The 12,665-nt window shown below is 49.0% G+C and overlaps 1 protein-coding gene and 1 long non-coding RNA gene across 3 annotated transcripts in view; both read left to right on the top strand.

Annotated features, from left to right (window-relative positions):
* The first annotated feature begins 273 nt into the window (after nt 1-273).
* On the top strand, nt 274-7,732 carry LOC139043958 (uncharacterized). Its single transcript, XR_011501029.1, has 3 exons — nt 274-443; nt 1,956-2,261; nt 5,315-7,732. It is a non-coding gene; the product is annotated as an uncharacterized lncRNA (long non-coding RNA).
* An 854-nt stretch (nt 7,733-8,586) lies between these two features.
* RASGRP1 (RAS guanyl releasing protein 1) overlaps nt 8,587-12,665 on the top strand; it is a 76,175-nt gene continuing 72,096 nt past the window's right edge. Inside the window, exon 1 of one of the 2 annotated variants that reach the window (XM_014847330.3) lies at nt 8,587-8,940. In XM_014847330.3, the coding sequence (XP_014702816.1) occupies nt 8,867-8,940 (74 nt within the window). In that variant the 5' untranslated portion in view covers nt 8,587-8,866. Of the gene's footprint in view, nt 8,941-8,974; nt 9,239-12,665 lie in introns of those variants that run through there. The other variant, XM_014847331.3, reaches the window with a different exon arrangement.

A 12,665-nucleotide genomic window follows, 5' to 3' on the forward strand; every position in this document is an offset into this window, starting at 1 on the left:
CTCGGGTTGTAGTAAGAAAGCCCTAAGGAACAATGCTTGTATTACTTGATCTAAGAGTTCCTGATTTCTTAAGGAGAAGACCAAAGCCCCTAGAAAAGGAATCACGGAGAATAGATTGTAACGGGAACCACGTTTTTAGCCCCATCTGTTAAGGAAACATTCACATGTGTAGACACACACCCACACCTGGCACCTGTCATGTGAGAACTGATATATTACCGTAACAAGGCCGGACCTACGTCTTAACAGCACATTGATAACACTGGTACTTTCACTTTACAAATAACGAAAGTGAAAGCTCGGGGTAAGGCCTGAGCAAGTCTCAGGTCAGTGGCTCTCCGTCTCCTCTCCAATGGCCGCGTCTTTTTAGAGAGAATTCTAGCTTAAGCTGAGCCGAGGAACAGCTGTAACCAGACAAAAATTCTGACCCCAAGGACACTCAGGTTGGTAACTTGTGGTTGAAGGACAGCTAAAGGTTAGCCTTTCATTGAGATCATCAATAATATAGTTAGCGCTGGCTGCTTATCCTCTTTACTTCACCCAGAATTTCATAATGGGCAAGAGCCAACAAGCGCAACTATTTTGGGTGCAAAATCTAATATGTTATGAGTGGGCAATATAGCAAAACGGTGGTAAGCTTGGGCTCCAGAATCAAACTGACTTAAAACCCAGTTTCACTTTTCACTAGCTATGTGTCGTTGAGTGAGTCACTTATCCCTTCTGAGCCTTGGATCCCCCATCTATAACATGGGGACAACAATGGTAAACCATACGAAGTTTTTGTGAGGATGAAGTGACATAATGGATACTTTCCTCTTGGCACAGTGCTTGACATGTCCGAAGCACTCAGCATGTTGGCTCCTATCACCGTCATGAGGAATTTATGGTAAACAGAAAATACAGAGAAACAAGTAAAAAGCATTGTATTCCATCATAGAATATAGCTCAGCATAGCATCACATGTAAGTCGGCCCTTTTTTTGGTTTGCTTGCTTGTTTTTGCCGCCTACCAATTTTGCCCAATAGCCTAGCCTACTCTTTGCAATAGTCCAAGGGCTGGCAGGTCCTTTCTGGCTGGGCCTCTGTGTAAGACAGCCCCGAGTTGAAGTCTAACATGAAAGCAATAGGTACGTACTCCCTGGTATGGGACGAGCCCTCCGTAGTCCCAAAGCTAGGTGGTCAGTAAGTACTGTTTTTTGACCCCTTTAAGGTGGGCCCCATTTTGGCCTTGAATGACCCTCGAGAGCCCCTAATTCTTTCTCTCCTTCCCAGGCAAGTCTTTACTTTTCATCCCACTTCTCACCTTACTGCTGTCCGGGAAATCTTTCATATTCCTCCCTACCGCATGACCAAAAGGGACAGGAGGAAACTCCTCCTGGAAACTCACCTTTCCCTTTATTTTGCACCAAAGTTTCTCAACAACTGGAAGCCACAAACTCTCCTGGAGCCACGAAAGAGCTCTTTGTCTTTCCTGAAGGAGCCAGTCTAACTCCCAGGGCCCACGAATCTGGCAGGAGAAGTGCCTAGAGCCCACAGGACTTATAAGGACCCAGGAAAATGTTTTGATTTAATTTCTTTTAAGGTCAGAAGGAAAAAATGAATATGATAAGAATGAATGAATCCAGTCTGGATTATATGCGTCTTTATGCCAACGCTATTATAAAACATACTTTTAAATATATTTTTATGGAGGAAGGGGCCCAGGAACGTCAAAATGTGGCCCCGCCACTCCTGCTGAGGTTAGAGTGGTCTTAAGTGGGGAGGGCCTGAGACAAACTCACCACCTTGCCTCACCTCCTACTCCACCCATTTACTTCCTCTGGCTGGTACAGGACAAAAGTCACAGCGACTTAGATTTTTAAGAGGATTTTTGAAACACCCGCCAGTATTGATTATATATAACTTGTCTATTTCTGTCATAAGTCTAACCCAGATTTCTTCACACCCCTCACCCAGTTACGAACTAATGACGTCAAAGCCACTAACGCTACAGCGGATCACACCTGCGCGGTTCAAATTAAGATGCAGCATGAGGCAACCCTCCTTGGGGAGCAAAACCTGACTTCGGGGACTCTTGAAAATCACACATAAATGAGCACTGACTCGATTTATCACAACACAGGATGACACTTTTCTCTGATTAATTTACTTCAAAATCTATTAAGCTGAAGACTGGGCTGACCATCTTGGTTGCTGGTTAGTTCTCCATCCGTACTTAGAAGCCGTAACACAGACTCCGCTAGCTGCACACTTCGTTCAGAGGTAAGTATTCTCAGTTTGATGCAAGGTCCAGAAAACAAAACAAAACAAAGCAAAAGAAGACAGTTTTCTTTTCAGTAGATTTTGGCTATCATTTGGATGGATGCTAAGAAATGACTTCAACTAAAATGTTTGAGTCTGTTGCCAATGAGACATGGAAGCAGGTTAATGTTGATCGATGCTCGCAGCAAATTCAAGCTTTCAGCTTTGTTTTGTAATCAATGCATTTCTAATTTTCACAGTGCTCTCTTGGGTGTGACACTGTTATTTGTGAAACACAAAACTCTGTGCTCAGGGAACACAGTTACCCACAGGGTTAAGACACACCCTCCTTCATGGGGCGACACAGCCTCACTTTCCACTTGCAAAGCCAGAGACAAATAGAAGGTGGATTATTCTGTCGCAAGTTACTCTTTTCCTAAGGCTTCCCTCTGCCCATGAAAGTTTCCCTCACTATTCCCATGACAGAGAATCAGACCAAATAAAAAGATACTTACGTGCCCCGTGGGGTGGGGAAGAGCGTTGTCAGGAGTAGGATGGGGTATTAGAGCTCCACTGTCAAAATCAAGCGGTACAACTCTCGTAAGTTGTGTGTGAAATGGCCTACTTTAGCATTTCTTAAACATGACCAAACTATGACCCCTTTTAAGGGGAAAAACATTTCTTCTAGACCCTTAAGGATGCATCTGCGGAGGATGCCAATTTGAGAAGCGCTCACCCCTATTAATTTACATCGATTTTCTCCACTGCGCACACGCAAGTGTATCTATTAATACTCAGGAGTTTTTATTTCAATATTATGCTTATTGCAGTACTTTTTTGAATGCATATTAAACAGTTTTTGCACCCAGAAAACCACATCCTTTGGCTGGTCCAGGCCATTTGAATCTTTCTATGAACTGTTTTTTTCCAGCTTTTACCCATTCGTCTTGGTTGGTGTTAAATTATTAAGCATTATTAAAGTTAACAGGGTGCTGGGTGCACAATAGGAGTTTTAAAAATAGTGGCTGTCTTGCTAACTCGTTTTAGCATCTAAATGATGGCTGCCCAGATTGCAATGCCAGCCCTTTGAAAAGAAGGCCAGTGTGGAATTTTAACTCACTCAGCCCTCTTTTCAGCACCGCTTGTCTTAAGCACCCAACGGCAAACCTGAGGAGTGGTGTTAATTGAATCACAGCTGAAGTGGAGCGAGGGATTTAAGAAGCTCATGGGGTCTTTTCAAGGTGTGAAGCCTCTCAGATTCTGCAAAGGCAATAAGATTAAGTCAGACTTGAGAGTCTTATTTATATATTCGCAGGGGGTGGGGAGAATGGGAATAAGTTCCTGAGTGTGGTAGTTCAGCAAAGATCTCTGCCCTTCCTCTTCCTTACCTCTGCATCTTTCTTTTCTCTGAAACACTCCCCTCCCCTCCCCGCCTCTCCCCTCTCCCACCCCTTCCCTCCCCCTCCCCTCCCCACTTCCTCCTCTCCCCTTCCCACTCCCCTCCCTACTTACCTGGCCTCCCCACTCCCCTCCCCTCTTTTCCCCTCCCCTCCCCATTCCCCTCCCCACTCTCCTCCTCATTCCCCTCCCCTCCTCTCCCTTCACCTCCTTCCCTCCCCTCAGCTGCCCTCTCCTCTCATCTTCTCACTTCTGTTTGGCTCACTATTCATCTCACCCTTTGCATCTTAACCTAGACCTCATTTCCCCTGAGTAGCTAGCTCCCTATCAACTGAGAACCAAAGTGTCCCTTGGATGTGATGACGTGGCACTTACTGGGTTACTGAAACATTCACCTTATATGCCCATGACCTGGTACAGAGTAATCACTCAAAACATTAATATGACTTTAGTGGTTACAACATGCTGGGCATAGACCATGTTGTATAATCATTAGTAAAGTTCCATGAGGTAGGCCTTGTCTATGCCCATTTTCACAGACATGGAAACTGAGGCTTAGAAAAGTTAACTTGCACAACGTCATGTTACCAGGAAGCACGAGGGCTGAAATTCAAAATCTCTCTAGCTCCAGAGCTCACACTTTTAACTCTCTGCCATTCTGCCTCCCAAATATTTGTGAAAAACATTTTGTTTGACATTTTTTGATAAACTTGAACAAAGCAGATTCATGGCAACTTACCTTTGCTGGCCCCAGCTTCTGGTTTTTTGAAGCCATTCAGTCCAGAATAAGAAAGCAAGAAGTTCTATGCCAAAATGATTTGAAATTTAATTATTGAATTATTGAATTTATGTCGGATTTAATTATTGAATAGATGTTTGCACATAATATAAAAATAAAAGTAATAAGACGGGAAACAATGAAAAGTAAGATCCGCCCCCTACTCAGAGCCACCTGCTTCCCTTTTCCGGAAGTAACAGCAAGATCTATTGTTATCATGAGAGGTGACCCTAAGGCTGTATTTTGGAACCTATGATCCAAACCCAGTAATGGATCCATTTAGTGGGTTCTGACCAGCCTTTGTTTTTTAATGGCATAAAAAAAGGATGTGAAAGGATCATATTTCATACAGCTTGTGTGTCAGTTTTACATGTGGCATAAATGTACATCTGAGTCACAGAATGTAAAATGTGATTTTACACTTCTCACCATGGAGTCATGTTCCAAACAGTTTGAAAGCCACTGACCTGGGGGACCCTGAAGTTGGAAATTATGAAGGCTGCTTTCACGGAGGACCTCTGGCCCTTACCTCCCATGAGACCCTGTGGTACTCAGCAGCCCCAGTGCCCCTATAAAGCAGAAGTCAGATCGCGCCCCTCCTCTGCTCAAAGCCCTCCAGGGACTGCCATCTCACTAACAGTAAAAGCCGTGAGATGACATGTATTTCTATTTATTTGTTGCGTTTGCATCCTAAAAAAATTCCAAAATCAAAAATATGTGTCTGTGCCACACATAAATATGACTTTGGGGGTGGTGCTCTGAGAAGGGACTTCACAGAGACAGGCAGCATCCTTCAAAGCAGCTGAAACCAAGAACGGATATTGACATGTAGGGTCTCTATATGGAGTGATCTATTTTAAAATATAATTTATCCGACATTCATAAATTCCCTCTGGAGAACCCTGGGGGTACCTCAAGGAGACAAAACGCTCTGCAGAACAGTTGGCCCACAGACGGAGAGACTTCCAGAGAGGCTGCTGCATCCTCCAGAAGATGCCGAGAACCGTGAAACAAGCAAGAGTCCAGCCACAGGCCCCCAGTCTGCAGGCACGGAGCCAAAGAGTCGCTTCTCAGGTGGGCAGTTCCTCTCGCCCTGGTCCAAGGTGACAGCAGCAGGGATTTACAGCGTCCAATGTGCCGTTGTGTGGGACAGCCAGTCACAGTAATGAAATAACGAGGCCAGTTCTCTGTGTCTCAGAAATAGGAGCAGCAGTCAGCAGGCAGGTAAAGGATAGTGTCACATCTCTCCTTTTCCCCTCCATCTCTCTTCACTCTCGCCTGGATCTGTGCACCCCAAATGTGGCAGCTTTGTCCTCACAGGTTCGGGGGGGGGCCTCAACTGGGATACCTTATGGTGTCCCCAAGAGGGCAGGGGTAACTCGACTCTGAAGTGGCAGCTCCTGGAAATCAGGGTGTAAGATCGTGGTGTATTTGTTCACTTGTTGACTTGGTTACAGTCTGTTAGACGTGTAAGCTCGTGTGAACAGAGATCTTGTCTGTCTTGTTCTCTACCAGATTCTCAATGCCAGCGACAGCATCTGATGCTAAGCAGGCACCAGTGAATGTCTTAAATGGATGAAGCAGTGTTAGACAGCAGAGTGGAAGCTGTGGTAGCCAATAGGTTCTCCAAGCACAACTAGTCATCAGGCAGATTCTGAAAGGTGGGTTGCACCCCCCTGCATTGGGGATGCAGCCCTGGGTGTGCCCTCTAGGGTGACTTGCCAGTTTGACACGCATTTGGTATAACTGTGTGTTTACCAGGTGGAAAGAAATGGCAGGCGGAAGGAAGTACATGAACAAAAGCAGTGGGGCCTGCAAGGGGACATGGCACAGCAACTACAGGAGTGACCCAGGTGTACCCTAAGAGGTCAGGTGCCTGGGAGGGCATGGCTGGAGGCCGTGGCTGGTAAGGTCCAGTTGTGAAGATGCACAACATTAAGAAGTTGGCACTTTATTCTGTAGGCAACTGGGGATTCCTTGGCAGTTTGGAAGCAGAGAAATGACAGGATCATGTAACTCTGAAAGCAATATGAAGGACGGATCAGAGGAGAGGAGGTCCTATAATTGGGGAAACCATTTACGAAGCTATTACACATGTCCAGGTTCAGAGATAACGGGGACCAAGACCAACATGCAGCTGTGGAGGTGGAGAGGAAGCCCTGTGGGACCATTAAAGGAGGTAACCAGTTGGAAACATGGGTGTGGATGTCAGACCTCAAGGTTGGCTATTCAGACATGAGAGTCATGTGGGTCCTGTCAAAGTCATAGAAGAACATAAAAACACCTAATTTGAGTACTGGACCATTTAATGAAAATCTAATGAAAGCAGGTGTTTTTAGTTTCAGAGGCTTAGATACCTGCCAAGTGAAAAAAGCCAAGTAAAAGGCCCATGGACATCAGTTAAGAATGCCTGAGTGAAAAGAGGAAGAAGGACAGAGAAAGAGTCCCAAGGAATGACCTCACCCAAGGGGTGGGCAGAGGAAGACAGTGGTCCCCAACCTTTCTCACCTGCTACAGAGACATTGACTACTGCCCATCAAAGAGGTAGGACAAGCAAAAGAGAGGCTAAGAGAACTTGAGAAAAGAAGAACTTTGCTCTTGAGGTCAGAGGTGCCTCAGACAACACCGGGGAGACTAACCACACGGCAAAAGATGAAGAAAGAGACAGAGCTAACTTCTGATTTTTTGGGTATTTGGAAAAGACAAATTGCTCAGGTAAGGACCGCCAGAAAGCCTCATCAAAGAGCTCAGGCGGGCCCAGAAACAGAATCAGGTGCAAGTGGAGGGCAGAGCTCTCAGGAAGCCAGAGATGAAGGCGGTGCCCAGGCAGAGGCAGGCCTTTTCTTTAGAAAACTCAGCAAGACTCATTTCTTAACTGAACTAATAACTAATCATTTCTATACTTATATACATAATGGACTGCAGGTGGATAGGTGCATGCACCTGCCTACATGTGTTTAGCATACTCCAAATAGCTTATCTATCTAAACACATATTTACACATAATTATGTATTTACATAAAGGCATGTGTTTATCCCCTTGACATATATACATATGTATATACAGGACAGGTCTGCAAGAGTGTCACAATTTAATATTTATTAAATAGCCACATGCCCCCTTCTACACACATGGTTGTACCTGAGAACTTGGTTCTTTCTACTACCCAAAGTTCACAAGGATTCTCTCGAGAAATTTGTTTATGCTCTCAGTATCAAAAAGATATGATCTTCTCTCGAGCATTCTTTTTTTGCTCTTGCATATGACAGGAACCGAGTTTTAGACAGGCCTCCCTTTCGAACTTGACTGCTAGAAACTCAGGGGACAAACTTTGATCCCACTTGTAGCAAGGGTATTGGACTCTCTGGGGTGCTTTTTTTTCCTTTTTTTAAAGACTTTCATTTCTGACTCCATTTTATATGCCTTATTTTTCGAACTTCTCTTTGTAGGTTATGCACCTTTGAAAGCTATCTTGAGATCTCTTTTTTTAGGACAAGGTGGCATATAAATATGAGGAAATATATAAGAGAAATCACAGAGGGAGGCTTTGAGGTCCAGAACATTATGGCTGGGAAGAGACCTATTATTGTGGCTGGAGTTTCTGGCATGTGACGGTGACAATGGGTGTGTCATTAGGACACTACAGCAGCCATCACAGGGAGTCAGACGGCTCTCAGCCCAGGTCATAGTTCTCTCTGCTGTTTACTAGTTGTGTGATGGGAGGCATATTATTCTCTAAAGCTTAATTTTCTCATCTTTAAAATAGTGGCCTGTTGGAATTTGGGGGAGATGATTAAATGAGGCGATGTAGAGAAAGTGCTTAGCACAACGCGCTCAGCCAGCGGTAGCTGTGGTTACCATCACTATCATTCGGACAAAGGGGTAGGCCGTATTCCAGGCCAGGTCACTGTAAGAAGGTTCTCCCCACGCCTGTCCCCCTCTCCCCACGTTTCCCACACTCACAGACGCCAGGCGGCTGTTGCTCGCGCGATATGGATCACGCCCCCGGAGTGCTCCTGCACACCCGCCGCCTCCTGCAGGGAGCAGGGCGTGTGTCTCCCAACCAGTCCTGCAAATTGCTACCAAGAGGACACCCAAAGGCGCAGCAAAGGCGAATCCACCAGTGTGTGTTAGTTTCTTACCCCGCCCCCGGCTCTGCGCTCTGATATATACAAGAGAGGCCTGCGAGGGGACACCGGGTCTTGGGGAGCCAGGACTGGAATACGGGACGGCGGCGGGGCGGGGGGTCCCCCGAGAGCCGCTAGGCGAAGCCCATCTCCTCGGGCTCCCCCCTCCTCCCCAGGCGCAGGGGTGGTGGGGCCCCGTGCGCCCCGAGCCTCCCCAGCCCTCCAGCTCCAGCTCGGACCTCGCCCTCGGGCTGGGAGAGGCCGACGGCAAGGGTGAAAGGCGGGATTGCGCGAGGCGCCGGCCGCCGGGCACCACCGAGCGATGGGGGCCGGTTTCGGAGAAGAGCTGAGGAGCGCCACACATTTCCTCCAGCCGATAACATCAGCCTTTGTCAGGTGGTTCGTGCGGGCGAGTGTGAGTGTGCGCGCGCGCCGGGGGAGGGCGACAGGGCGAGGGCGCGCTTGCACAAAGTTTGTGCCTGCGGTGCGCCTCGGTCGGGCTCTCCCGGCTCGGAGAGCGACGGGTGGGCGGCCCGGGGGCGGCAGGCCCGGGCAGGGGGCCCGGCAGGCGGCGGCGGTGGCGGTGGCAATGCGCCGCGCTCCACCGAGCCCGTCCCGCCGCGCTAGGTGAGGCGGCTCCGGGCGCGCGGGCTGCGGCCATGGGCACCCTGGGGAAGGCGAGAGAAGCTCCACGGTGAGTAGGGGCCCGGGCCCTCGGGAGCATCAGGTTCCTTTCTAGGGGCGGGGGCCACTGTGCGGGCGGTCCCCGGGACCTCTCGGGGATGGGACGTGGGGCGCGGGGGCGGGCGACCCCTGCGTCTCCTTCTCCGGGAAGTGGCTGGCCCGGGGTGCGGGCGGTGGAGGCCGGGGGCTCGGCTCCAGTTGGGGAGACGGGCGCAAGGGCCGGACGCGCCCCGAGCGCCCAGCGCGTCGCCTGGGCAGTAGGGGAGGGCTCTGGGGTGCGCGGCCGCGGGGCCCGAGGTCGTCCGGCGAGTCCGGAACTGCACTGGCCGACCTCCTCCCCCGGCCGCGACCGCCGGACACCTGGGATCCCACTCGCGGACTTTCCGCGCCACCGGCACCTGCCGCGGGCGCCGGGCTCGGGCAGCGCCACCTGGCGGCCTCTCGCGGCCCTGGGGATCTCCGGCAAGGCCAAGCGCGTTTGCAGCGAGCAAGCAGAGGTCAGCGAACCGTGTAACCGTGTTGTGGGTGGAGACCTATGCTCCCCTCCACCCGACTGTGATTCCAGAGAGATGTTTTAGGAGGGTCTTGGGGTGACAGAGATGAAGGAAGAGTGACAGTGAGTGAAAAGGCTCTTGGCAGGAGAAAGAGGCCTGGACAGGCCAGGCAGCTTTGTGTTTGTCCCCCAAAGGGCTGGAACCGGACACCTGCCCAGACTACTGGGCTCAGCATAGGGCTGGGCAAGTTGTGCACGACCCAACGCCAACCACATGGACTTGGATGTGACAGCGCCGGGCCTAGCCTGTATAAGCATACCCTGTAGAGGCAGGAAGCTTCGTCCTGCTGGACTTTCTAGAGCTGAAAGTTCTTGGCCCTTTCTGCACTCCGTTCCCCCCCTCCCCCCTCCCCCCTCCCCCCTCCTCCTCCCTTGAGGATCCAGCGCAGGACCTTGCACTAGAGTGGGGGGCAGGGCTTCAGTAAGTTAAGTTGAATCTGTATTATGGGGGCGGGGAGAGGACAGACCGGAAGGAATCCTGACTAAGAAGCCAGTAAAAGCCACCTTCCACTGCAAAGAAAGGGGTGGAAGTTTCCATTCTCTTCGTCCAGTTCATCTCTTACTCTCCTGGGCTGGATTTCATATAAAGGTTAACCTGAAATCGTGACCTCCACTGAGGTACCTGTGCCTGGAGAGGATTTCACCTGACCCGGTTCGGAGTTTTGACAATCTCCTTCCACGAACTTGATGGAGCTTTAATTAGCCCGTTTTAGCCGCTGAAAACACTTTCAAGTTAATTTGTTTCTCTTGGGCTTTTTTCTTTTTAATTCACGAGGGAAGTGACCAGGAACCATTTGACTACCATCCTTTAAAAATATGCCTTTGCAGACTTAGAGGCTATTCATTCTCTGGATTGTTCAAACACCCTCACACCTGTCTAGAGTGAAGCATTTTACAAATCCTTATCTACAGCCATTTCACCAGAAGAGACAGCGAGTTGATGGTTTGTCACAAAGCCAGTCAAGAGACTGCGCGGAGGAAGAGCAGGGTTTCCTAGTTAAGGGTGCAGATGCCCCCATCTTCGCAGACCCCTCAGTTTGCCCTTTGGTTTTTAATAGTGTCTCTGCTCCTGGTTTCTCATGCCCAGGCCGCTTGCACCTCCCCGGCCTCCATCCTTCCCAGAATGCATCTCTCACCCTCCTTCCCTGCCCCTTCCCCTCAAGACTCCCTTCAAGCTGTTCCTTTCTGCTTGAATTTGCCCGAGCCCCTCCTAGTTCTGGTAAAAGCATTGACCTCCGAGAATCACCTTGCCAACCAAAGTGGTTTCCCCTCCTGGCGACACTGGGAAACACTTCTAGAATTCGGTCATTTTTTATGACTAAACACTTCTCCTGGGAAGGACTTTATTTTCAACTCTCTTGCCTCTGCCCTGAGTGGAGGTCTTCATGGTGAAAAGGCGGCAGCTAAGGTGGAAAGCTGACTCATTCCAACACTGGACAACCAGCGCCCGGTTTCGAGAGTTGTCAGTGCTTCCAGGAAGGGAAGGGAGCCCAGGTGGGAGAAGGCCATGGGCACAGGAGGCCTGGTTCTGCCTGTCTCTGCACTGGTGGCCAGTCACAGTCCTCTTCTGAGCCTAGACCTCTGCATGTGTAGATAAAGGGCTTGGGAAATGACCGGGCAGAGTGTGGCCTGCTCAAGGACTGTGCCAGGGACCCACAGAAGGAGCAGGGCCCAGATTCAGCCTTTATGTCATCATCTGTGCTTTTGGAGGATTTTACTTTTGTCTTAAATTGATTGACCTCTTCAGCCTCTCTGTGATGGTCCACTTGCTAATTTTGATGGAGTGAAAGGTGCGCCATTCCAGGCATGGTAATATTTTTTAAATAAAGCCAGAGGGGCGCTGGGTAAAAAAATCCCAGATCTAGCACCTATGAACTCTACAACCCTGGCTATATCATTTAGCCTCTTTCAGACTCAGTTTCAACATCACCAAATGGAGATAACATCTTTCTGAGCTGTAAGCTTTAAAGACAATGTAAATCCCCGGCCCAGTGCCTGCCATATCACAGGGACTCAGTTCATGGGGGCCATTATTATTTTGTCTCATTTTCAGATACTGATCTGATCCTGGGGCTATGGCAGGGCCTGGATAAAAATCAATAATGGCCGGAAACTTGATCAAGCCCTGTAACACCGGCTTGATCTTTTGGAAATCACTGCCTTGGGTTAGCAGATTCCCAGTAGCCAGTTGCTGATTCGATTTCATTGCCCACCACCCCCCAGGTTGGATCAGAGCCAAGTGGCCACTGCCAGACCAGCGCCCTGGAGCTAGTTTGAAACAGCTCGAAGGGCAGGGTGTCCCCTCCACACGTCTGGCTGTGCGCTGAGTGGCCCCATAGCTCAGTACACTGTCTTTTAGCAGGCTGGTTTCCCAAAATCCACGTGCACCACAGCATTTTATTTTGGTCAAAGCACGTCTTCAGTCCCTTCTGGGGGAGACTATTTTCTACAATAACAATGACAACAGCGACAAGTAACGTACGATGAGTACATTCTACAGTTTACACAGTGCCCTCACGTAGACTCTCTCTCACTGGTCCTCTCTGGCCTGTCACAATGTCTTCCTCATGGAATAAGCACTGACTGGGTAATTGATGCCATCGTGTGTTTATCAAAGCGCGTAGTGAGTAGCTAAAGTTATCGATCTGAGGTATATTTCTTTTTCTCATCTCCTCTTTGGTAGTAAACTATGAAATAACTAAAGCCACAGTAGGGAGAGAAGAGTTAACTACATGCTCAGAGAAGTTACCAACAGCGCCACCCATCACTGTCACACCTTCAAAGATTATCGATATGTGTCTGTGTATGTTTTTTATTTTTTTTAAGGTATGCTTTTTGATGAGGAAGATTGGCCTTGAGCTAACATCTGTTGCCAATCTTCCTC

Source organism: Equus asinus, chromosome 2, assembly GCF_041296235.1.
Source record: "Equus asinus isolate D_3611 breed Donkey chromosome 2, EquAss-T2T_v2, whole genome shotgun sequence".
Taxonomy (NCBI): Eukaryota; Metazoa; Chordata; class Mammalia; order Perissodactyla; family Equidae; genus Equus; species Equus asinus.